The sequence below is a fragment of the Sporisorium graminicola genome, chromosome SGRAM_16 (genome assembly GCF_005498985.1).
Source record: "Sporisorium graminicola strain CBS 10092 chromosome SGRAM_16, whole genome shotgun sequence".
Classification (NCBI taxonomy): Eukaryota; Fungi; Basidiomycota; class Ustilaginomycetes; order Ustilaginales; family Ustilaginaceae; genus Sporisorium; species Sporisorium graminicola.
Genome location: NC_043726.1, coordinates 1 through 24,661, shown reverse-complemented (window position 1 = coordinate 24,661; position 24,661 = coordinate 1). Strand labels below are relative to the sequence as shown.

General features: G+C 52.6%; 10 protein-coding genes across 10 annotated transcripts; 4 read left to right on the top strand and 6 right to left on the bottom strand.

The window, feature by feature from the left end:
• Positions 1–241: 241 nt before the first annotated feature.
• On the bottom strand, positions 242–1,645 carry EX895_002630 (uncharacterized protein; the record flags this gene model as incomplete). Its single annotated transcript, XM_029883228.1, has 1 exon — positions 242–1,645. One exon carries the CDS (start codon positions 1,643–1,645, stop codon positions 242–244), a length of 1,404 nt encoding a protein of 467 aa, XP_029740263.1.
• An 857-nt stretch (positions 1,646–2,502) lies between these two features.
• On the bottom strand, positions 2,503–4,254 carry EX895_002629 (uncharacterized protein; the record flags this gene model as incomplete). Its single annotated transcript, XM_029883227.1, has 1 exon — positions 2,503–4,254. One exon carries the CDS (start codon positions 4,252–4,254, stop codon positions 2,503–2,505), a length of 1,752 nt encoding a protein of 583 aa, XP_029740262.1.
• A 1,082-nt stretch (positions 4,255–5,336) lies between these two features.
• Positions 5,337–5,934, bottom strand: EX895_002628 (uncharacterized protein; the record flags this gene model as incomplete). The annotated part of the gene is made up of 2 exons (XM_029883226.1): positions 5,337–5,571; positions 5,669–5,934. The coding sequence occupies 2 exons, from the start codon at positions 5,932–5,934 to the stop codon at positions 5,337–5,339; spliced, it is 501 nt and encodes a 166-aa protein (XP_029740261.1).
• Positions 5,935–7,497: 1,563 nt separating this feature from the next.
• Positions 7,498–8,661, top strand: EX895_002627 (uncharacterized protein; the record flags this gene model as incomplete). The annotated part of the gene is made up of 1 exon (XM_029883225.1): positions 7,498–8,661. The coding sequence occupies one exon, from the start codon at positions 7,498–7,500 to the stop codon at positions 8,659–8,661; it is 1,164 nt and encodes a 387-aa protein (XP_029740260.1).
• A 1,076-nt stretch (positions 8,662–9,737) lies between these two features.
• Positions 9,738–10,394, top strand: EX895_002626 (uncharacterized protein; the record flags this gene model as incomplete). The annotated part of the gene is made up of 1 exon (XM_029883224.1): positions 9,738–10,394. The coding sequence occupies one exon, from the start codon at positions 9,738–9,740 to the stop codon at positions 10,392–10,394; it is 657 nt and encodes a 218-aa protein (XP_029740259.1).
• A 2,304-nt stretch (positions 10,395–12,698) lies between these two features.
• EX895_002625 (uncharacterized protein) lies at positions 12,699–14,432 on the bottom strand (the record flags this gene model as incomplete). Its single annotated transcript, XM_029883223.1, has 1 exon — positions 12,699–14,432. One exon carries the CDS (start codon positions 14,430–14,432, stop codon positions 12,699–12,701), a length of 1,734 nt encoding a protein of 577 aa, XP_029740258.1.
• Positions 14,433–15,478: 1,046 nt separating this feature from the next.
• EX895_002624 (uncharacterized protein) lies at positions 15,479–16,699 on the bottom strand (the record flags this gene model as incomplete). Its single annotated transcript, XM_029883222.1, has 2 exons — positions 15,479–15,702; positions 15,781–16,699. 2 exons carry the CDS (start codon positions 16,697–16,699, stop codon positions 15,479–15,481), a joined length of 1,143 nt encoding a protein of 380 aa, XP_029740257.1.
• Positions 16,700–18,324: 1,625 nt separating this feature from the next.
• EX895_002623 (uncharacterized protein) lies at positions 18,325–19,500 on the top strand (the record flags this gene model as incomplete). Its single annotated transcript, XM_029883221.1, has 1 exon — positions 18,325–19,500. The coding sequence occupies one exon, from the start codon at positions 18,325–18,327 to the stop codon at positions 19,498–19,500; it is 1,176 nt and encodes a 391-aa protein (XP_029740256.1).
• A 1,441-nt stretch (positions 19,501–20,941) lies between these two features.
• On the top strand, positions 20,942–21,838 carry EX895_002622 (uncharacterized protein; the record flags this gene model as incomplete). The annotated part of the gene is made up of 2 exons (XM_029883220.1): positions 20,942–21,083; positions 21,183–21,838. 2 exons carry the CDS (start codon positions 20,942–20,944, stop codon positions 21,836–21,838), a joined length of 798 nt encoding a protein of 265 aa, XP_029740255.1.
• An 827-nt stretch (positions 21,839–22,665) lies between these two features.
• EX895_002621 (uncharacterized protein) lies at positions 22,666–24,000 on the bottom strand (the record flags this gene model as incomplete). The annotated part of the gene is made up of 1 exon (XM_029883219.1): positions 22,666–24,000. One exon carries the CDS (start codon positions 23,998–24,000, stop codon positions 22,666–22,668), a length of 1,335 nt encoding a protein of 444 aa, XP_029740254.1.
• Positions 24,001–24,661: the final 661 nt, after the last annotated feature.

Genomic DNA, 24,661 nt, shown 5'->3' with positions numbered 1-24,661 from the left:
TTTTCTGATGCCATCCATGGCGGAGCGCCGAGTGAACCCCAAAGTAACCTAGAGCGAGCTTTGAGATCCGCTTCCTGGTCGATACTGCTGATTGTCACATCCTCTCATCTATGGGGTCTGATTCGTGCTGAGTACTCTGGCTTGTTCATAGTATGTTGCAGGGGCTCCGATAAAACGTAGTTTGGGTGAAAATAAGACCACTATATGACTTACAACCAGCAGGCCTCTATGCGATTCGACTCTACAAAACGACCGCAAATTGTTGAATCAACGGATTCTTGAGGAGAGCCTGCATCTCTTCACATCTCATGCCCACGTACGCTACCACACCCGGTTCCTTCTCTTCCTGACCGGCAATAGGTTGGTGTTGCTTGGCCTCCTTGTGCGAAGTCCATTCTCCAGGTGCTTTAAGGATGAAGCACGTTCCATCGGCCGAGTCCAGCGTCAATCCATTGAGCGTGACTGGAACCATCCCAATTACAGTGTGGGTGTAGGGGTGGCCGATCATGTCTCCAAAGTGGACCCGCTCTCGAACAGGAAGGCGAGAGATGTTTGATATGGTTACGTCGTTGCCGAACATGCTTGTGTTGCGAGGAAGACGGCCGGGGCCGAAAGACGAAGACTCGGCGTAGTTGTGGTAGCGGATGATGGACGACATCTGACCGGGTGTCAAGCTGAGGTATTGAGTCCGGATAAGCCAGGCCAGGTGGAAGAGAGAGGATCTGTCCCTGCAAGAGACTCGGGAGGCGGGCAGAGGGAAGACATGGCCTGGATGGACGTTGCCGATGTACTTTCCGTTGGCTTCATCCGGCTTTGCAAGACTGCTCAGGAGTCTGCGCCCATCCAGGGGTAAGTGCAAGCCAGTCACAGCGTTAGACTCGAGGCTACGCGCATCAGTGATGGCGGCCCAGAGAAGGGCATGAAGTGCGTCGTTGGTGCCAATCCAATTCTCTTTGGAAGGTAGTACGCCACCGGACTCACCCTGCACGGCGTCGGTCAAAGCCCACTCTGCAAGCGAACCCTTCAGGTTGATCAGAGAAGAAGGAGTGAAGAGGAGTGAAGCATAGCGACAACCGGAGGGGGGCCTTGTCATTTGGGGTGGTTGACCACGCTCGTTGAACCAAACTTCGGTTGGGATAGGGTCAGAGTTGACCTGCTTGGCGTACTTGAGAAGATCGCGAGACCAGTCGAATCGAACGTTGCCCTGACTTCTGCCTGCATTTGCCTCTTCGCTGAAGAATAAGGACACGCAGTGACCGAACTGTTCCATCAGATCGATGTACCCGACAAAGTCCACAAGCCAGTGATGTGTGCTGGTACTGAGGGTAAGAGAACCGCATGAAAAGCGAGTCACCTTGACGGCAAAGAGGGTGGAGTCGTCATCTGTGATCATGACGGGTCGTGGTGCGAAGGCGGGATCGAACTTCCCGTCGAATCCTTTCCATCCGTCGCCAAGCGGTTGGTCTGATTGCACAACTTCAAGGTCAGCGCCTTGATCGTTGTATTCGAGATACCATCTGGCCGTGATTGGATCGTGCTTGGTCCGCCCGGCTGCGGCGGGAAAGCGGGCCAGGAAGAGCTCCATACCAAGGGTGAAGGACTTTTCCAGCTCTGATAGCGAAACCTTTTTCAAGGAAGACTGCATTGACGACAAGAAGAACCAGGTACAATGCATCGCCATTCTTGGCATGGCCAGATCTTGTCCATCAAGAGGCACTTCCTTGGGCACCGCTGGCCGATCAGCTTGAGCTGAAGGTAGAACTCGTTTCGAGACCATCTTGAAGCTTGATGACCGGTGCAGAGTTGGCTGTTCTTGGGGAGTTGCTACTTTGTGAATAGAAAAGGGGTTGGAATAAAGTGATGGTATGGATATATTGGAAAAGGATGGACGGTTGGTCAGGCCAAGCAGACTCACCTATCGAGCGTTGTGAAACACAAAGTTGCAATCGCAAGGCAGGCATTTCCGCACCGTACTCAGTCTGACAAGCATAACCTGGCAAGACAAAAGGACCACCTTGTGCGTCTGAAATTAGTTGAGCAAGACTCGAGCAACAGATGCGCTACGTGACAAGCCAACTACAGTAGCTGGTATGCGCACTTTTTGACATGCGCATAAAGCCTTGTCTGGCGATGTTTATGCTCGGCTTAACACCAGTCAGTCGTGTCGGATTCACGCTTTCCAGACCACTTTTCCTTGGCATTGCAGATAGAAATCTTGCAAAGACTTGCACGTGGCCCCGCGCCACGCACTACGGTACCTGCTTCGCTGTAACGCCCTGCCCACTTTGGGATACCATGCCCAAAGCCCTCTCTGCGGTGTCCGCGCCTTACCTTTTGCAGACAAATCCTCAATTACGCGGTCAAATATCCCCCCCTGTGAAAAGATTGCGAAATAAAAACACAAGAATGGAGGTAATGAAAATCGATTTCGATGAGAGCAACCCCTTCGAGAACAACGACATGCTTTGCTTGCTTGCTTGCTAGTGAGGGAACGGACGAAATCTAACGAGTTTCTTCCTTGTGTGCCCGAATCGTAGCTCGGACCAAGAGAGGACGCTTCATCGGGTGCGTGAGAGAATTGAGGTAATCGGGCACCTTGTCGAAGCCAGCGGATTTCTTAGGGCCGTGATCGACAAGCTCCAGATCAAATTTGGCGAAGATGTGGTGGATCAGCTGCACCACCTCGTAACTTGCCAGCTTTTGTCCAAGGCACAACCTTGGCCCGCCATTGAAGAAGTGCGCCTGGAATTGAGAGTACTTGACGGTCGAGCCTGTCTTGTCGTCGATCCATCGGCTTGGCTTGAACTCGCAAGCGTCAGGACCCCAGATCTCGGGGTTGCGAGCCATGGCCCAATCAGAATAGAGCACGAGGTCACCCTTCCGGACTCGAGGTCCACCATTCGGAAGCACGTCGTCCTGCAGAGCTCGACGAATGTTTTTAGGGATGGAAGGGTGAAGCCGCAGCGTCTCGTGGAAGGTCGTCAGCTTAGCAGTGTGCTGTTCAAAGACATCGTAGTCGATCTCCAAGCCCTCTTGCTGTCCATCCGCTTCCAGCGAGGCGTCGATCTCTTCTCGAATGGAAGAGTAGACATCGGGCTTGGTCAACATGTGCCAAGACATCCAAGACAAGGCTTCAGCTGTGGTATCGCGACCGGCAATCATGAGATTCAAGATGGTGTCCTTGAGTTGCTGGTTGCTCAAGCCCTGGCCATCCGAAGAGCGGTAGGCCATGAACAAATCGAGCAAATCCTTGCGACTGCCTTCCGGCTTAGCTTTCTCGCCTAGTGCCTCGGTCTCACTGCGGCGCGATTCCACGATGTTGTTGGTGAACTCTTCAACCACCTTCCTTGCGGCACGCATCTTCTTGCCAGTCTCGCTGAAACGCTCGGCGATCTTCCACCATGGCTGTACGAAGCGCATGTCCAGCACCTTCTGCGCGTAGTTGAATGCATCTCCGAAGGTGTCGGGGCGGTCGGGCTCGGAAAGCGCCTTGATGTCCTGGCTGAAGGCGATCTTGACAAACGAGCTTAGCGTGAACTTGAAGTAGAGTTCTTGCAGGTTAAAGACGCTTCCATCCTTGGCATACGACTCGATCAGCTTTTCCACAAGCTTGCAGTCTTCTCTGATGGTGTGGGTGATGATCGCCTTGAATGAGCTGACGGTAAAGATCCGCGAAGCAACTTTGCGCTGCATCTTCCAACGCTCGCCGTCCGAAGTGAAGATGCCATCTCCGAGAACATCGCGCATCTGGTCATGGAACTGCTCTCCCTTGACGTAGGAGGCAAACTTGGTCTTCTGCACATGCTCGATCCAATCCGGACGCGATATGTCGATCAGACGACCCAGACCGGGAAGCGAGTGAGTGTTACCGTATCCGTACTTCTGTTGAGCGTAGACCTGGTAACCGAGGGGATCGCGGTTCTTGAGTGCCCAAAGTAGGTTACCGATGAGTGGTAGACCCTTTGGGCCTTTAAGATCGGAGCGACGCTCGCACCCGATGGCACAGTCCCAGTATCTGAAGAGAAGATACGAAGTGCCGAAAGCGAACACGACCAAGCAGACGAGGATGGGGTGATGGCGTGCTTGATCAGTGAGGCCGACCAGTGGCCCGTTCGGAACGCGGGGCTTGCTTGCTGCATTGAACAACGAAGACGAGTTCCAAGTCTGATTTACGGAAGGGATCTGGCTGAGCCGATCCCCAAAGAAGCGCTGAGGCTGCAGATACTGCAGTGTATGAAACGCCTTGGAGTCCATGGTCAGCTAAGGGTAAGTATATTGGGAGAGAGGTGGCCGACGACAAACTTGGGATCGACCTGAAGGTTCTTCATTTTTAAAGCAGAACGATTCGTATAGCCAGCGCAAGACGAAACACAGCTATCGTTTCTGAAGGCTTTCGATCCGAGCCCAGAACCAATGCCGCGAGACCATGGTTTCACCGGGCTACAAGGACTGCAGCTTGCCAATCCGGAAGCCCCTGCTCGTATTCCAGCGTGTACTGGTCACAGACACGGACTCAGAAGACCTTGGTGCGCGGTATACAATACTAAGAGAAGTGCCATATGCGGACAAACAAGCGAGCAGGGCTGCGCATACTGTATCTTTCTTCGGCTGATCAAGGCACTCTATCTGTCCACTGATTATCTTCGAAGCCTCCTCTCGACCACGCTGCGCATATCGCACTTTTTACGAAACCATTCCTGCATCTTCATTCTTGTGCCAGCCGTACGCATGTATTGTTGCTGCTTGACCAAGAAAGAGACAGACAATGTTGATGCCACGGTCTTAGTGCACTGTGGGACCTAGTTGATTCCTGCAGGACGGGATACGCAGTACTTCGTGCCATGTGGGTACAGTTCCGCCATTAAGTTGACCTTAGTATATGCAGCATTTTAACTTCTCCAAGCCCTCACCAAGCCCGCAGCCTGTGACTCAAAATCAACACGACCGAACAGGTCATGGATGTCTGTGAAAATCAAACACATCAAGACCACTGCCGCAATACGCGTACTGACCGGGGGGTGATCACTACATGTGCTCGTCACGTCAATGTCCTTACGGGTCGAGGTTGCACAACGCCCGATCTCCCTTCGACATAGAGCTGAGCGTTAGCACCTTGCGCTCGTGCCGCAAGGGCGAGCGTCCCCTGTTGGAAGAAATACATCTTCACGTACATCACTTTGGCGGCAGGCGTTGCCGTGCCTAAGGAAACCAGGCTGCTGCATCATCGGACCTCCGTTGCCTCATGTGGTTCAGGTCGGCTTCGCACAGGGCCACAACAAGACGGAGATGCTCCGTACACGAAGTTTATCCACATCCTGGTTTAGGGATGATTCAACCTACAAGGAAAGCTGTTCTAAAGCGTTGATCCAGTTGGACCAAAAGCTATCAACGATCTCCGAGTTAAATCTTCCGGGGCACCATGCCAACGAAAGATTCAATTGGTTGTTCAGTGTCCAGGCATGAATTCCGAGAGAGGGGAGATTGTTCCTCGAGGCTACTTGGTAGCTTCGGAGTCCGTCCAATGGTCCCAGCTGGCCCAGGCTCGAAAAGGTGGGTACGCTTGTTTCTGGTCTGCAGCCCGATTTGTAGGCAAGAGGAATTGTTGCGTGAGTCACTCGAAGCATTTGAAAGGGCAGCGCAATCTGAAAACGTCGAAGAGCTAGCTTACCTGACAGAATTGAACAGCTTCAAGAGAGTTTTGACGTAGTCGTCCTGGGCGTCCACCGAGAATTGTCGAGCTAGGGCATAAGAATCGCCGACGGCTTTGGTAGTGACTTCCAAGCTTGCAAAAGGAGGAATCTCGATCGAAATAGGTGCGAACACGGTGCTTGTGGTGCTCGAGGCTAGAGAAGGGTGCGAGAACGGCATCGCTGGAACTGTGAACCGCTGCACCTGGTTTGTCGCCTGTGCTGTATCTGGGAACGTCTGAAGCATAGTATGGTAGATGGAAGCCTGAAGCAAAGCCGAAACAGTGAAAGACCTTGCTTTACAGAAACGGACCAAGGCTTCTGTATCGAGTTTCGAGAAAGCATGCACCTTTCGCCAAACCGCGCCGTCCCTCCTGGGCTCAGCAAGCTCCCTCGGAATGATTGGGAATCCAGTCGTCGACTGTATGGGACAAGGCGAGCGAGACAAGGTCAATCGATGTCAGTATACAACAAGGAAAGTCCAACTATAGAATTTCTATGAACTCACGCCTCTTCGCGCGATCTCGAACATTTCTCGTAGGCCCAATTTACTTTCTTCGTTGCCTCCGTTAGAGCAAGGGTGCACTGGCACTGAAGTATGTCCGTTCGCTACGTTCTTGATCTGTCCCTTTAGGGCGGAGATGAGGAGTTCCGCGATGGCTAGAATACCCTTGGCATCGCCTAAAGCGTGCGGATTCGAGATGGCGAAATGAACGGAGCTGTCGCCTTCGTCTTGCTGGAAGACGGTCAGCGCTAGAGAGTCGAAACATGGTCTCCGAAGGCAGTGATCGATCCGCTGATGAGCATTCTTGGTAGCAGGGCCAAGGAAGACGTTGCTTGTCTCGCGTCTCTCGTGAGTTACAATCTGAGCCTCCCCTTGACGGTTTGAGACGCGTTGAGAGAGAACTGGACACAGCTTCGCGACTTGGTCCCAAGCTCTCTCCCACCCGTCTAAATCTTTGGCAGCGATGGATAGCTCGATTTCGAACACAGAGACCATATCGAAAGCACCTTGATGCTCGCTGTGAGCAAAATTCCAGAAGCGTTCGGTGCCCCATAGCGCCCTACCGTACAGCTCCGGTTCGCTGCTGGGTGCTGTCTGAGAAAACATTGTTCTACGCCTTACTGAGGTAGTATCGGTGCTCAGACTTGCAGGGTTGAGCAGAAAGCTTCAAGACGAAGCGAAGACGAAGAGGCCAGCGTGATGAAGGTCCATTTGTACAGACGAAGTCACAATGAACTTTAGCCCTTCGGTATTAGAGAGATTGATTCAAAGATGGTCAGATATTTTCATCACGGGCTTCCTTCATTGTTGCTCCACATCAATATGAGCAGTTCCAGCTTCTTGTGTAAGCAACAATGGCTGCAACGAAGTATAGGAAGTGCGCTCGGCATCCGAAGAAGCCAATTGCATAGGATTGTAAGCAGCTTGTCATGCGCATACAGTATTTGTTCCGCCCAGAAGACTGAAAAATACGGTTTCTGCCCACAGGTGCCAGGGCGCTTGCGTTATGCGCTATGTGACGTGTGCTGTAGAAGCACCTTGTTGCACGAAACAATTCTGTTAATTCGACAAACTAAAGGGACGGCAGACGCAGGGAGGATTGTATGCGGCCACACTCAGGAGAGCTCAGAGCGGAGACCCCAAAACTCTTGTAATGGCTGAGCTGATATAAAGAGCGGCCACGGCGTATCGACTCGTGTATTTGTTACACCACCGAGCTGCTTCCTCTCCCTTGCCTCTGCAACACCCATTCTCATCGAGAGAATCGCACCGAACATACTACGCAAGGCCACTGCCGCCGAAATCATGCAGGTCGACAGCAAGTTGGAGCCTGCCACTGCTCAAACAACTCCTCAGGCGGCACAAGAGCATGCTTCCCCCGATCACATACATAGCTTCGACAAAGCGACAAATGTGAAGCGCCTGGAGTCAGCGCCAGAGTCCCTAGCAGCTATCGCTTCTGCCAAGCCTACCGACTCCACAGCATGGTACCAGGTCAATATTCTGCCCGAGTGGAGCACTACTTCTCAAATGCCGCACGGCGGTTTCCTTGCATCTTTGCTCCTCGCTGCTCTCCTCCAGCATCAATCGACCAGTCAGCATCCCGATCCATATACCTTGACTTACGACTTCGTCAAAGTGCTATCACCTGGCGAGGCTTTCATCGCTGTCACTAATCTTCAAAAGTTATCCGGTAACTTTACCTCTGTCGTTGCCGACTTGTACCAAAGCCGAAAAGGAAAAGCGCTGCAGGGTGTCTCAGTACGTGGCACCTTTGCCGATCGATCCAAGCAGACGGGTCCCACGGTTGCGCCGCTTCATTATGGACCCATTACGAGGCTTGAGGACACTCCCGTTCCTCATCCTGTCTCATGGTACCTGCCTCCCGACCAGCTCTTGATTACTCGCAACGCGGACATGCTGACACAACTCGAAACCCAGAGGCGTCCTTTCACCGATTACTACCTTCGCTTCCATCCTGACGATATCGATACACCACAGCAAGAAGACTTCTCTGAGGACCACGCTACTCGCCCTGCTCCCTCAGATAATTACTACTGCAAGGGTAGCCGAATCCTTCCTCTGCGATCTTCCAACGCGCGGAGGATCGACATCAAGAGCATTCCGATGTTTGGAGACTATCGCAGACCGGCGTACGAGAACGTAATCAAGAAAGACGCAACACATCCACGCGATGTTCCTACTAGAAAGTGGGCTTTCCCGACACTCCAATACACCGTCCGTTTCTTGGCGAAGATTCCGGAGGACACCGAGTGGGTCTCGGTGCAGTGTCGGGAGACCATCTTGGATGGAAGGATCGTGTCGGACGTCCTCATGTCTACTGAAAAGGAGAGGCTCCCGATTGCAGTCTGCCAGATTGACTCAATCATGTTTGACATGAGGTGGTATCTGGCGTCTCTCGCACCCCGCGCAAAGCCACCGCAGAGTGCTGAGCCTTCGCAGCTTTGATTTCGACGAATATAGATCTGTATTGACACCCAACTCTGACCTGCACATCAAGTCCTTACAGCAGGTAGTTGCGCAGTCGCAAAAAGCGAGATTGGTGTTAGGCGAGCTGTCGCGCGAGTGAAGTGAGACATGGGTGAAGCAAGAGAAGACGAAGCTGCGTTCGAAAGGCTCAAAGTTCTGTAATGAAAGGCGTAGATATTCTTTTACACCTCTCGAGTTCTCGCACGAGAACAGCATACGAGCGACTTTGTCTGGTCGCTACTGCCATCAACGATCCGTGTGGTAACGACTTTGTATATTGATTGGCCCTGGCTCGCCTCTGTAAAGATCCAAAATGCTGAAACCCATTGATCGATGCGTGACTGGGGTAAATAATGCATTGAATACGGTGCGGTAGATTTGGGAGAAAAAAGGCACGCGGACTGGCTCGTGCTGAACCAATCAGTTGGAAGCTGCCGAAACTGCTAAGGTGGCGGTGTTTATGAATTGGAATAACAGCGTACGGCTTACAATGACTCCATGCCGAGCTGTCGGGTAGTGCGAAATTCTGCAATGCGCATCACGCTTTTTGCATCTCTGGGTCCACAGCATGTTCCAGGGGCGCCATCGTCAGAGACCCCAGCTCTCCCAAGCGAAGCATATAACCTCCTTCGTTGCTCCAACTCTCAGTTTACTCTACATTGACAAACAAATCATCTTGCCCACCTCAGAGATGCTCAGAGATACAATGACTTCAACAATGGGCCAGAGGGCTGTCCTCACCACGGGCGCAAACGGTGAGTCGCCACTTCGTCAATGGAAAGCCTAAGCTTCATTCCGCTCACTCTTGTGACGATTTGTTTTTTCCCCTGATTTCGATCCGGCAAGGCTTCGTTGGCTCTCATATCGTGTCACTTCTCCTCTCGCGAGGATACGAAGTCCATGCCACCGTCCGACGACAGGAGGCTGCTGACCAGCTGGCCAACACTTTTCAGTCTGACCGACTTCGAGTCTTTATCATTCCTGAATTGACCGAGCCAAACGCCCTGGATGAGGCATGCTACGACTGCAGCCACATAATCCATGTGGCTTCGACAATGCCAACCAAAACATCGACCCCTGGAAGCAATGGCAGTATCAGCATCGATGCTACTGTTGGCAGTGTCGAGGCCGTCATGCGGACAGCCGCCAAGTTTAATTGCCAGAAGGTCGTCGTAACCTCGAGCATGTCAACGCATCTCGAAGCGAAGGCGAATTTTCTCGATGAGACGACTTGGTACGCCCCCGATGTGTCTTCCCCTAAGCCTTTCGTCCAGTACATGTCTTCGAAGGTACTCGCTGAACAGCGTGCTTGGGAGCTGTCCTTGTCCCTCGGCATCCCTCTCACCACGATTGCCCCAGTCTACATTGGAGGTCCCACCATTCTCGCTGGACAAGATCCGAAGGCTCCTATCTCCAATCAAGATCTACTTCGATGTATCCAAACCGAGGCAAAGTCCAAGATCCCCGGCTGGATCGATGTCAGGACCGTGGCTCTACTTCATGTGCTCGCTCTGGAGGCCAATCAAATGGTTGGTCGAAGAGTCCTCGCTTGCACGCACAATACCGGCGTCGTCAAAATGGACTGCTCTCTGATGAACAAGCTGTTGGCTAACGAGGCTGCGGATGTCATTGAGTTTGACCAGACCAAGCGCGACTTACTTGACCAGATTCGGCGCTTCACCCCCGGTCGTGTATCTCAGTCTGTTGTGTAGTTTCCCTGCTCAATCCAATTGCTCGTTATGCTTTTGTATTGACATCATCAGATTGGTCTGCCCGTATCTTGACATCTGTGGCATTTGACTGCGTGCTTCCACCAGGCCTTCCAGCTTCTCTTCCGTACTGGACCAAAGGCAATGGCGACCCACTGACCACAAACTCCGCATAGTCCGTCCGTAGCTTCGTCGTCGTCATTCCAGACTCGCATCTCTACTGGTGGTGAGAAGGGACGACGGGATATACTAGAGATGCCGTGCTCAAACTGAAGATGGTAGAGGTATTGGCTTCTCTTGAGAGAGTACCAGCCACCACACTCGACTTCCAGTTCGGACGGAGAACAAAGACTGCAGAATCCCATTCGAAACGATCCGGCTTCCCCTTGGCAACTTCGACGAACGAAGCGGGGAGTGTAAAGGTCCGACCCAAATTCGCACCTGGTCTCTTCCACCTTGCTGTGTGGACCATTTGAGGCTAGTGGGCCTGAATTCCGCACTGCTGCTGCAAACTGGAGAGGATACTGAGGATACGGAATCACTCGTACCTCTTCGATCGCGGCACCCCAGCGGCGGCGTTGTCGCAACTCAATCTTCCCAGTGACGGTGTAAGTCTTTCCGCTGTTGATGCGAGTGCGGTTCCTACCCAGTTGAATATCGTCCATGGTTGGTCGTATCAAGCTCTCTGATCTCGAAAACGGGAGAGATACTTTTCGTGCGTTCGGTGTTGCTTCATGCTGCCTTGCGTCTTGTTCTTTTGCGTTTTCTTGCTCGTCTAGACTGTGATCCACCTCTTTTAACGGCCGTTTTCTCAACTTTCTCCTTCTCGTTTTGACAGAGGAAGGATCGACCACGGATGCGTCGCTGCCTCGTTTTGCCGGCTTGGGACCACTTGTATCGAACTTCCACGACCCAAGTGCAGCATACAGGCTAGACTCTGGCACTTGAGGCAGAGGGTCTTGCGAGGTGCATACGCATGCGGCTCCTTGGCCGTCCACCCCGGAGCTGCATATACCCATGGAACAAGATGAGGCTGAAGCAAGAAGGTACAGGATTCCGGTCTGCACCACGGGTGGCAGAGTGTCAACCGCATTACGGCGCTGCCGACGAAAACTCTGACGAAGTGATAAGTCTTCCTGGAACGGTTGCGCTTGATGTTCTCGAGTCACGATAGGAGTGCTTGCTCTTGTGGTCTGGTTCGAAGCCTCCAAAGGGTTTTGTGGTCGAGTGGATACGGAGTGATTTGGCGGTTTTGGTGATCTTGGCGGCACGTAACCTACTTGTGACAAGGATGTGTTGCTTGAGGCACCAACATTCTGGTGTGCCCAAGACAAAGGGTGAGCGAGGTAAGCACTCGAAGGCCAGATGGAGCCAATGCTGCTAGCTTTGTTCCAATAGAAAGGATCGGCTGCCCCCAAGTGCGGCAACAGCTTTGCTAACGGAGGCTCTATGCCTTCATCTAACGTCATGGCTGGCACGATGATGAGAATCGACCTTCTAGAGTTGGCCGAAAGGTGGGGCTTGCATTTGCCGGCCAGGTCCGCAGCCTAAGCTATGAAGTGATGCTCGGAGTAAGCAAGTGTTGCCTATACTGGGAAGATGTTTGCGAGGATCGTTTCTACAAGTCTTCACATCAGAACGTGAGCTCGAAGCAGCTATTTCGGATTGCCAAAGGAGTAGAATGCTGGATAGGCTATTCATAGGCTCCTGATATACTTCTTCTACCACACAGTGTCTCTGCTGCCTGATAATGAGCCTTAGTCGCCAGATGTGGCGCGCCACGACACCTTCGGAAAAGCAGACCGACTCAGTTGTCCCTCGGCTCAGTCTTCAAGTGCGAGACAAAGTACAGAAGCCTAGCCCTGGGTCAGGCCACAATCTCACATCTTCCTCCCAGAGGATGGCTAGCTTCAACCGAGCGTCGAGCGCTCCAGACGCAGTCCAGAGGGAAAGCTCGATATGCAACATGCACACGATGCATGCACTGGTTGAATTTCAAGGGTACCAACGTTGCAATCTGGACCAATCGTAGCCACAGACCCGGTCTCTTGCACTTCTTCTTCTCATCACTAGGGTGAAGATGGCTTTCCTGAACTGTACGGGAACCAATAGAAAGCAGCAGAAGCGGCCACTAACTGATTCATCACGAACGAGGCCGACAGCTTCATACTAATCTATCAATTTTTGTCAATTTGGAGGCAATGCTCCTGCACACTACTGATATGAGGTGCTAATTCGGATGAGATCGCTTTACATGTGCAGAAAAAACGAACTATGAACAAAGATGGCTGCATCGGCTGGCCTGAATTAGAGGAAAAGCACTTCGCCGCGTGCTCTCTCCTGTCTCAACCGTTCCCTGAGCAGCTTTGCTTGGCGGGTGAGCCTTGCACCGACCTCGCTTGTACGACGGCAGCAGGCGATTCCTTCCTCGAAGGTTTTGACGAAATCTGCGATGTCCATCTTGGCACCCGTCTTGATTCGGAATGCGACCGAAGCACTCTCGAGAAGGTGGGCGTTGTAGAGCTGGTCTCCAAAGAAGGGTAAAACAAGCAACGGCTTACCGGCAAGCATGGCCTCTTGGCAGCTATTCCAGCCTCCGTGACTGAGGAACCATCCGACTGCCGGGTGCTGCAACACAAGATGCTGATCTACCCAGTTCGTGAGCATTGCCTTTCCAGACGCCAGCAGTTGAGTCTCGAGCGCCGATACTCGGGGAGAGAACGCGGGAGGACAAGAGGACACGAGATCCTTGCTGCCGCCAAAAGTGAAAAGCAAGCGGAAGTCCGGGTTCAGACGCGTCTCGCTGACAAACGTCTCGAGCATCTCGACAAGCTGGGCAGGCTGAGGGCGGAACATGGTACCGAAAGAGATGTACACGACCGAGCTAGCCGGGGAAGAGGCCAGGAAGCTGGAAACGTCATTGGCACTCTGAGCCTTGCTATCTCCGATCTCTTTGTCCTCTTCCATCTTTGGGGACCAAGGAGGGGTCCTGGGCGGGGTGTCGGGGACAAAATGACCGTTACTTGCTTCGTGTTTCTCGTTGAGAAGCTTTGCTGCAATTTCCTCGCCTTTTTGGACAAAGCCTGAGAACATGACCGGGCCGACGATACCAATGGTCTTGAAAGGAAGCACAAGGCGGAGGTAATCCAACTCTCGTCGTTCGACAGCGAGGTGAGTGTTGATCAGGATTGTGTGACTTGCGTCTACTAGCTTCTGGATCTCGATGAGCGAAGGGGTGAGTGGCAAGCTGAGAAGCCAATCCTTTGCGAGAGCGGCATTCTCGGCCTCTTCGATCGTGCTCATGCGGCTTCCTGGGATCTTGAATCCGCCAGCCCACCTCCTTCCAAGCAGCTTTTCTTTGAGAACACCGTTGCTGCGGTCAACCTCCGGATTGCTATTGCAATACTGGTTCCAGAGCGTTTCGATACTACCAAAGCCACCCATCGACCTGGGACCCAACATACGCAGGACGAAGGTTGAAGCGTTATCGAAAAAGGTGACCATTTTGAGGCTAGCGCTATGCTTGCGAACGATGTCGACCATTCCTGGGAGCATCCAGTTGACGATGATCGAGCTAGGACTACCAGCGAGGCAGGCTGGAAGCAGCAGACTGCCATCCTCCTTGTCGAAAAGGTCGTGATTGGCAAGGATCGTGGGGAAGATTTGAGCGAACTGCTCACGAACGAGCGTTGCAGCTTGCATCGTGAGAATAACCTCGGGCTCTGGGCGATCATCCGAAGGATCGTTTGTTGGTTTGGAAGATGATGCGTTTTTGGCACATTCCCGCTTGCTAAACTCTTCAAGCACTTCTTTAGCCTGAGCACCTGTTCCAAACAGGCGCAATCTCTTGCCGAAGCGCTCAGAGCTCAAATGTTCCGAGATGGCTAATCGCTGAAGGAGGGCAATTTGCATCTTGCTGCAAACAAATGTGATCGTAAGCGCCGGGTTCTTGTTGAGAAGGGCGGCCGCATAGTCCAGCATGGGTCGAGCATGACCGACGGCGGGCCAGCACACCATGAGAACATGTTCATGCTGTGTCATGGCGGTTATTGGAAAGCACTTGACGCCGTGAGCCGTAAGTGAAGGTCTAGAGTATGAAAGGCTTTTCTTGCACTTCAAGGAGCAGAAAGACGGTGCGATGGTTGAGGTTGACGGGTGCCGATGCCGAGATCTCTTTGTCCTTATACCCCAGTTCCACACGTGCTCAGAGGCGGGGCGGGAGGCATCGTTTGCACTTACAAGCACTTCAAGTTCAATCCCAACAGCAACCAGACGAAATCCGTTTCGGCGCATAGCGAAGTGGCTTTTGCCCGTCTCTATGTGAGGCGGAGCGAGCCAGTAATGGCATTAGTTGGGGGAAAGGGTACTTAGATAGAGTGATTGAGTAACGGGACTGCAGCAGGTAAGACTCGGTGTGCATGTCAAGCTCACCCCGAAGCAAGAACCGCAAGGACTATGAAAAGTCGGTATGCGCCGCCCACAATTTTGACTTGCTTCTTTCTCCGCCAATTGCTCAGTCAATCAGTTTAGGCTGACATCGCAGCCTTGACTTGTAGTTGCGCCGACGATAGGCAATGTCACCAAAACCAGATGCACTGTCTTGATGCTTGAGGTTGCGACGAGACAGACCGTGCTAAATGACGAGCTGAGTTACCTTACTCGACACTCGGAATTGACGACGCCGCGTGAATTCGCTGAGGTTCCTGCCCTGTCTTAGCCCTCTGTGGTGTCGTCTCGAGCTGTCTTTTCAACCTTTTCCTTGCTGTCAAGCCATGCTGCGCTCCATTGATGCACCAGCTGTGGTTCACATGCTGTACGATATGGCCACTCAGTAAGGGAGAGGAGACCAAACGACTCGGACATGGAATACATCATATTTTTGGATACAATAAACGACATCCTTTTTTGTTGATCTTACTGTATGTGTACTGTAATTGTTCCAAAAGCCATGATGCTTCCACACTATCTGGGTGAACGGATCGGGAAAGTTTTGCTTCATGGTGGATTGGGCATTCGTGCTAAGGACAAGGCGTGCTAATAAAAGGGCGTGCTAAGGACAAGGAAACCCAAACCCATTTGATCCGCATCTATTTGCTGTCCTCGTATTCGGCCTCGATCTGCGCGAGTTTCTCGAGAGCCGCCTGCCTGGCCCGGACGCGGTCACCTTCGAAAGCAGAGACAGTCTCACTGGTCCACGCCTTAAAGACTTTGTTCGTCTTAAAGATGGCATCGAGCAAGCCTACTGGGCCGTAGTTCTCGGTGTAAAAGTAGTGGTGCCAGTCGTGCACCAGTGCGCAGGTCAAGAAAGGAACTGTCGGAACCGTGAGCATACAGAAAGTCAGTGAGGCTGCCTTGGATTGCATGATGGAAAGCAGGAGATGAAACTTACTATTGTATCCGCTGTGCTGAACGTGAGAGCCAATCATCAAACCATGGAAGAAAAGGTACTGAACACTGAGATGCGATCGCGTGATGAGAAGGCCGATCAAGATGGGCAGAAGGTTGCTAAAGTAGTGTTCGAGGGGATGTGCGTATGTAGAGGCGCCTGCGATGGGTGCAGTGAACTCGTGATGCTTCTTATGGATGTGCTTGTAGATACGTGGGTGGTGAAGTGCTCGATGGACAGCGTAGAAGCCAATCTCCTCGGCCAAGAGACAGACGAGCCACTGACCCACAAGCAATTTGCCAGAAGGCAGCGTCTCGTAGGTGGTCTGAATTCCTCTCCATTCCGCAAGAGGGAAGTAGATGAGGTTCGAGATGGTGTTGACTACGAAGAGATTAAAGAGGATCACTGGGATCAGTTTCTTGTACTGGTCCAGCGTTGGCGGCTTGTGCGGCTGGATGCGGTACTTTGCCAGCCACGAAGGTCGACCAGTCAAGTCGCAGAAGGCAAAGATCGCTACCAGTGTCATTTGACTGAACGATGTCAGGATCCAAGTATGGACCGTGTGGATGGTAAACCGATCGTAAGTGTTGAGCCAATCGTAAACTGGCTTGGCCAGCCAAGACTTGTTAAAGAGGATGGCCATGGTGATAGTGACGAAATGGGTGGTGAGTCCCATCACTTTGGTGTTATCATATGCCTTCTCGAGGAAGCCCCAATTACGCTTGGCACGCAGCCGCTCCTCAGTAGGAGTCAGCTTATAGCCCAAGCCAGGGAACCTATCAAATTTGGCATTGCTGTCCTTGCTCTGATGTCCAGCGGACGAACTGGAAGAGGAGGCTAGGTAAGGACAAGCGACAGTAGCGTTGCGCAACTTGAGATCGCTGAGATGGCCATGCACTATAGTGCTCGAGGTGCCCATCATGGTAATTGCATGTGGCGGGAGAGCGCAGGAGAGTCAGATGGGCGACTTGCGGTCGACGAGACAAGTAAAGATCGCTAGATATACGGAATTGGCTTTCATAGAAGCCGCAACTAGCAGCAGCACACGCCACATTGCACATTGTAAGGATTCCAAGAACCGCTGGAAACAGGCACGGTAGACAAGGTAGCATGCTCACGACGACTTCCCGAACCGATGAAGAAGGGCTTTGCGAGAGGGTTATAACAGATGGTGGAATGACGGGTGCAACTTGGCTATGCGCATATCTAAGGAAAAGAAAGGTCAAGCAGCAAACTTATATGTGTTGTAATTAAACCATAGGAAATGTTAATCGTCCGCCGTATGTAGAAGCTAGAGGGCCCGATTTGGCAGGATGCAGACAACTTGGGCACGGTGGCGAAACCTACACACACCTGCAAAACGGCGTACGGCGAAGCGTAAGTTGGTATTGCTCAAAGGTCCGGTTGTCCGTTGCTGGCTCGCTTACCCACCACGGCCTCCGCCGGTGTCTCTCAGTAATTGGACGGTGCGGTAAAAGGATGCGGCAACAGCTGGACTCCCCAGGATCTACAGGATCTACAGGAGGGCTATGTCCCTGAGACAGGGCAATCCAGGCGAGAATCTTACAGTGCTAACAGTCTGTGCTCAACAACAAGGATAGCCTACGTCATTGGCGCTTGGCGAAACTGGAAGCGCACACACCGGTGGTTAGTCACACGAGCTGTAACAACGTAGAACAAAGCGATTCGATAAGGTTGATGATGCAGTTGACTGCTGGTGCGACCGACAAGCAATCGCAATGAATACACGACCGACCCAGGAGTTATGGAACGCAGTAGATATGCGTAATGCGAAGGGACGCAGTAGATATGCGTAATGCGAAGGGTGCCCTGCAACAAAACCTCTAAGACACTGCGTGCATGGCTTGCGTAATACAGTACAAACATATCGGCAGGTAGTGGGACAAAAGTTGAGGGATCAATGCAGCAACAGCAAAATTCAATCGCGGCGGATAGACTGTGGAAGGTGGCGTCAGCGTCTTAAACTTAACGGCCGCACCTTTGAAATGCTGCACCGCAACTGACTTCGGCTAACCTGAGTTCGTGCACGGTACCCTTGTAAGAAGCTCGCTTATACGAGAGCTCCGAGACCCCTTGAAAAACAGAAGACGCGTGCCGAAAACAGATTCCGCCGTCTTCTTCGCTTAACGGCTCGAGTCGAACAATGCAGATGCATACAGTGTAACTGCAAGATAGCGCTAAGATCAATCAAACTGCCGGCCACGGTACCGAATAAGACCCGACCTGTCTCAGACCCAACCCACCTGTCGGGTGGCAGCCTGTAGTTCTATGACGAGATTCTTGTATACGCACCGCTCCTCTCACCTCGAGTCTCACGTCTGGCATGAAGGGTCCACTAGGTGTGCAACCGACGAATGTTTTGCTCTTACTATGTTTTCTACATATATGCCCACATTGGGACGACGCTCTGATCCACTTTTGCCCCACTCCGCCATCCATTTCAAGCATCCGAGCACCCCATACTTTCGCAAGTCTCAATCGTGATCGCAAGCACACATAAACTCGATATCGTTTGTTCCAGGCAAGATGTCGCAACCAATCGAGTACCCTCAAGGTGCTCCCAACGCCTTTGGCGCACAGCCCCCATACTACCCGCCACAACAGCAGCAGCATCCTCCAAGCAGTGGCTACCCAGGCTATCCTCCTTCGATGCATCACCAGTTCTCGCTGCCTGCGCAACAACCCTACCCACAGCAGCAGGGGCCGCAGCAGTATCCACAGTATCAGCAGTTCCAGCAACCGCAACAGTCGCAGCCTCGCAACGACAGCTACTATCCTCCTCAGCAGCAGGCACATGCATCGCCAGGAAGTCCTTCACAGCCGCCGTCGCAGCAGCAGGCTCAGGGCGGTCAGGCCAACCAGGTTGACAAGGCGGCCGATCCACACGGTTGGGCATTGGCTGAATACGGGAGTCCTTACGCCCACTCTAAGGACTGGCGCGCTTCGCCCTCTGATCTGGAGCTCACCGGATTCCCCGAGCAAAAGCTTATGCTCAGAGTCAAGCAACGTTTCTCTCGCTCGCCCGGTGATGTTTGGAGCAAGCCTGCACCGAGCTTCGGACGTCCTCCACAGCAAGGATGGAGCTACGCTGCCTTCCAGCCGTTCTCGCTCCCAGCGTCTGGAGAACAGCTCGCCGACGGATTCAAGCCACTGTACCCTGGTCGCATTCTTGCAAATCACGATGTTTCCGCCGCAGACTGGTGCCGATTTCTGGAGGATCTCTCGGTTGCCGGGCGGATGACAGGTGCACAGCAAGTAATTTCGAACTTTGCTCCCGTCACCGCGCATCTTGGTGCCACCGGTTTTCTTGTTACCAAAGCACTTCAGAAGCGTATGAAACGTGGCAAGGAGCCCGTTATCACAGAGACAGTCGAGATGTGGGAGCAGAACTTCTTCCTGCCCCGCGGGCTCGACGTATATGTGCGAGACACCGAGGGCAGGATGACGGCTCGCGCACCTGGCGATCAGGTTCCTGGTTCCAACCATCCTAACCCCACCGAGATCGATGCGCACAGCAACGACAGCGAGGATGGCAGCAGCGACGAGAGCACACACCACGAAAAGACACGCAAGGAAAAGAAGAAGGAGCGCGATGAGCGAAAGAAGGAGCGGAAGGCCGAGAAGAAGAAGAAGAAGGAGGAGGAGAAGAAAAACAAGAAGAAGCCTCGGTTCTACCTCATCGTCGCTCCCTACCAGCCTTAGCAGTGAGGTGACGCATCGTTGCATTCAAATACATTCAATGAAGAAAAGATACTCCTCTACATCAGACCCTCCGCATCACTTGTAGATAGCCTGGCCCGGCTAAAATGCATCCGTTCCATACAGAACTCAGAAGCTTGCAAATTTAAGCAGCAACACGCTTTCAACGTTTGACCATTCTAGTTCAGGGCGATCCGCCGCCATGTAGACTGGTCGACGAATTTCCACAGGGTGAGAAGCCACGCTGAATAGCTCGCCGGGCTCAGTAGCGTAGAGGGTAATCGGCGTAATCTCACTTTGAAATGGACTTCAGTAGGGTCGATTGAACGCCATCAACGATCCCAGATAAGGCGTCACCTCTCTGAGCCTCCCCATAAAGAAGATGTAACAACTATGGGTCAATCAAGCTGCAGCAACGTGTGGAGCTGATGAACAAGGCGTTCCGAACGGCTGAGGCACCACGCAACGACAGTGGCGAATGGATGATTTATTGGGTGCCGAGATCGGTACCGAACTGGACACCGAGTAGGGAACCGATTTTGCTCCGACCACGGTCACGATTAAGCTTTTCGCGCTACTGGACTGCCACCAACAGACCACCAATCATCGACTCACGTTGCAGTCCTGTATTCATGCGCATATCATCTTCAGACTCCCTGCCTTTCTACTACTACTCAGTATTATCGATACTTCAGATCCCGTGTCCCGGATCTATAGCCCTTCAATGGAAGCTCAATCGAGCCACAGCCTTCGGCTGTCTCAACTTAGCGTTCTTTCATGCATGCAATCATTCCCCTCGCTTCCGACACCTACAAGACACGACGCCGAAACTTGCTGCAACACCATTGTGAGGATTTGGCTTCAAAAGCATTGTGCGAGAACTTGGCATGTCCGTCTGTTTTAGCCCAGATCAAAAGCCTTCGACACATCCCTATCCCGCACATGCGGCATGGCTTCTCAGCCTATGTGCCGTCGGCATGATGCAAGAATATGACAGACCGAAGAGGCTGTGTGCACCAAGTCTCGCAAGTCGGAAAGCGGGACTCAGAACTGCAAGCACACAGTGTCTCTGCTGCGCAGCCTTGCGCCTAACATCGAACGCTGCGGAACAGGGCATGCTGTATGCATCCGGTGTCTCTATCTACATTCTCTCTATCTATGTTCGGACAGAGTCGAAAGACCCAGAGTGAATGACGTCTAGTGCATTGCAACAGTCGCATCACTTTGCATCCATCCTGCTATTTTGATCTCTTGAAATCACGTCTTCTTTGCCATCAAAGTGGTTCTACATAAAAAGTCGCTTTCCAACCAGAGTCGTTCGCAAGATTCATTCCCTCGTCTTCCTTTACGTCTTCAACGTATACTTCCACGACGAAACGCAGTCTCAGAAACCCCTACTGCTCACCACATCGGGTCACCTGATCCTGTAACACTGTTCCCGAAGATGACACTGCCCAACTCGGTCCTTGTTGACGAGATTTTTATCGGAGTCTATGTGTTCACCTTCATCCTCACGCTCATCTGCGGTCTTCGGAACGGTTTCTCCAAGGCCGCCGGCTTCTTCTCTCTCGTCCTCTTCTCCGCTTGTAAGCACCTCTTTACGCGTTCAGCCAGACTCAATGTTACGTTGCTGACCCAAGGTTCTTCTTCTTCAACTTGTTGCGGCATTGTTTGACTGTCAAAAGGCCGTCTGGCATCCAACATCATGTTGACCGACCAATACTACAAGCATTACTCGAGTGTCAATATGGTCGAGTGGGGCTACATTCTTCACGGGATCGGATACTCTTTCTTGGTCACCAGCGCTCTCTCTTTCCTTGCAATCACTCACGCACGCGCACATGGCCTCGGCGATGCCACCGCCAAGGGTTACAAAAGGCCGTGGGCCCTTCGCATCCTCCACCTTGTGAACATCGGTGCCCTCGTCTTGTTGATCACCGGCTACTCGAAAAGCAGCGACGTTTTTGATGGCCAGCACAACACCGCCAAGCTCAACAGCAAGGCACACATTGGCGATATCATCTACTGCGCCATCACACTCGTCCTCTTCGCTTACACCGCGACGCTTTTCCCTAAAACCATCGGTAGCGACAGGCAGATCCTCGTTCGTGTCTTCTTGGCGCTCGTTTTCATGGCTGTTCGTGTCGCGTACACTACTTGGCACACGTATCAGGTACCTTTCATCGGTGTCAGTCTATGGCCAAAAGTTGGACTCGATTACATCCCCGAAGTTCTCGCCATCCTCTCCTTTGTCCTCATCACTTTTGTCAAGCGCGAGGCAGACCACTACACGTCACAGAAGCAGTTCGAGTTTGGCGAGCAGGGTGCCAATTTCGCATGAGAAAGCTCACCCTCAACTTTTCCTCCCTCGCAAAATCGAGATTTAGAACGCTCGTTGATCCTAATGTAGATAACGATATGAATATAACATGCGATGCAAGCAATCATTTTTCAACAAAATTACAATTGCGATGCGTTTGGCAAAGTGCTTTCTTGCCGGTGCCATCACTAGAGTCACAGTCACTTCGCGGTCTCTTCTGCAGCCCCCCTCGGGCTTTTGCCGTATTTATCTGTTTGCCGGCATCAATACCGCTGGGCGCAATCTCCTCGATCTGCCCAAACGTCGTCGGAATGATTCGCTTCTGTAACTGGCCCTCCTTCTCCTTCTCCTTCTCCTTCTCCTTCAGATCAGGGTTCTTCGGCGTAAACTTGTGTTAGGGGGTGGAAGAAAACATAACAGTCGACGGGCACGTGTGGATGGCCTTAGGCTCAGCTGAGTTTGCATTTTCTTAAAGGGCTGAACCCGCTTTGGTCTAGGCTGATAACCAGCACATGTTGGGCACTTTATTTCTCGGCTAGAGATCGCGGTGAGCGAAGACCCTGTCCACGCGGCGAGAAGCAGTCGGAGCTCGGCACTTTTCCTTGCCCGGGCTGAACACTGCCGAGGGTTAAGCCGATACATATACTGCAGTACATCTAGATCAGCATTTTCCTCTTCACGATCGTCATTGATCTCTTTTCTCGTCTTGCCGCGCAACGCCCCCTTCGACACCAACATGGACATTCACGTCGCCGTGGATTCTTGTGGCATCTATTCCTACAAAGCAAAAAGCGATTTACTGCAACCTGAACAGTGCGCCCTTACGTATTGTGATCTGTCACCGCATCCTATCTGGAACTGGCAGATCCGACAAGGCTAGCGTACTTCAGGGAATTCAAAGTGGCTGCGAAATGATCGGATGCAGGCGAAAGCGTGGCAATAATCGTGGAAGGGCCCGTGTTGGTTGCCGCAAAATGCTCCCGCAGCACCATTGTGAGTGTTGATGAGCGGAAGGGAATTCTTTTTGAGCCTTGTGACCAGGCCTGCATGACCTCCTTTAGAGCGAGTAGGTCGCTGTTGATCTGTCGTCCTTCTTGTAGTTCTTGGGAGGTCCGGTTCTTTCCCAGAGGACGAGCTCCAGATTCCTTATAGTACTCTGCACCGGCCAGATCCACAAATACCAGTTTGGCTCCAAGAGCTGGAGTCACACTCGACTCGAGGATGGACTTGACCCTTTGTTCCGCAGCTGCAACTTTGGCCTCGAATTGTGCCTTTTCCGCCTGGATGGCGTTGATACGAGCTTGGTCTTTCTGATAGTCAGGATTGGGTGCAAAACGGCCGTCTGGGGTCCGTACGCATGCTCTGCTCTCTTCTTCGATGAGGACATCGATAGCACGCTTGCCCACCGGTACGAGCTCAGCCTGGCATTCGACCACTTGCTTTCGGGCGTCGATCAAGACTTGACTGACAACCTCGAGCTGCAGCACGGCATGCGTCCTGGAACTTTGGTCGTGAATGCTTGAGGAGCCTGTTGCTCGCTGCTGGAGAGCCAGTTCCAGTTCAGATCGGAAGTCCTTATACTGGGGACACATTCGCTGAACAATAGGGCGAACCCTGACCTTGCCGCCTTCCAGAATCTCGGTCTCTCCGCGAATATGGACTTTGCCATCGGGTCCCTCCCTGATGTGACATGGACTACGATGGTTGAGAAGATCGAAAGCGGTATTTCTGCGTAGCTCAAATACGCTGAACCCGATGCACATGGCTTGCTCCTTAGGGATTTCCTGGTTGAGGCGATGCAGCACGTCAAAGAGGTGTTTCGCTGCGAGCAGACAGATTCCCAATTGCCGATCATCCTCAAATTCGTACCCCAAGATAGTATGCGTCTTTCCGCTGCCAGAATGACCGTATGCGAAGAAGGTGCAATCTTCGCCGCCCAAAACACTGGGAATGACGGGCGCCACAACGGCTGTATACACCGCGTAGTTGTCGTCCTCCGGCTCGAATATGTTGCGGAATGCTGCCGAACTCGTCCAAGGGCGCGTTTCTTCAGGCGTTTGCTGGCTGACCGAGACGGAGAATAGCGATCCGCCGTCCCGAAGCGCCCTGCGACTGATTTCTCCGTGAGCAGCCGCAGACTCTGCTAAGGGCCGCCACCGCGCAAAGACGTGGACGGGAGGCATGATTTTTCACGAAACCTCCAGTGAGCTTGTCTGTGTTGAGCAGAGGTGCCAGCGTAGCGTCGTAGCAGCACCGATCTGTAGTCGCAAAGAATTGCGCCGTGGATCTGCCTGTGCATGGGCTGAGGCGATTTATGGCAGTGGGGAGGATGGTGGAGGCAACGTAGGTAGTCGAGACAGATTCCGGAAGCGCCTCCCCTTTATCTATCGTGTATATCCATGCACAACCCAATGACTCGGCGAGGCGTCCGGACCTCTAGTTTTGTGCCAAGTAGTGCATCCGAGCTCGGCGGCACGCTCTTTGCCCAGCCAGAACGGAACGAACGTGTCCTTGTTCCGATTTCACCTTGTAACCGGCTGACATAGCGCGTTGTACGGAGTAGCAGCGTTACGGCTCTCTCGCGTTACGCGTCCTTTTGATTGAATCGCGTTCGGCTGGCTAGGGTTAGGGTTAGGGTTAGGGTTAGGGTTAGGGTTAGGGTTAGGGTTAGGGCTAGGGTTAGGGTTAGGGTTAGGGCTAGGGTTAGGGTTAGGGTTAGGGTTAGGGTTAGGGTTAGGGTTAGGGTTAGGGTTAGGGTTAGGGTTAGGGTTAGGGTTAGGGTTAGGGTTAGGGTTAGGGTTAGGGTTAGGGTTAGGGTTAGGGTTAGGGTTAGGGTTAGGGTTA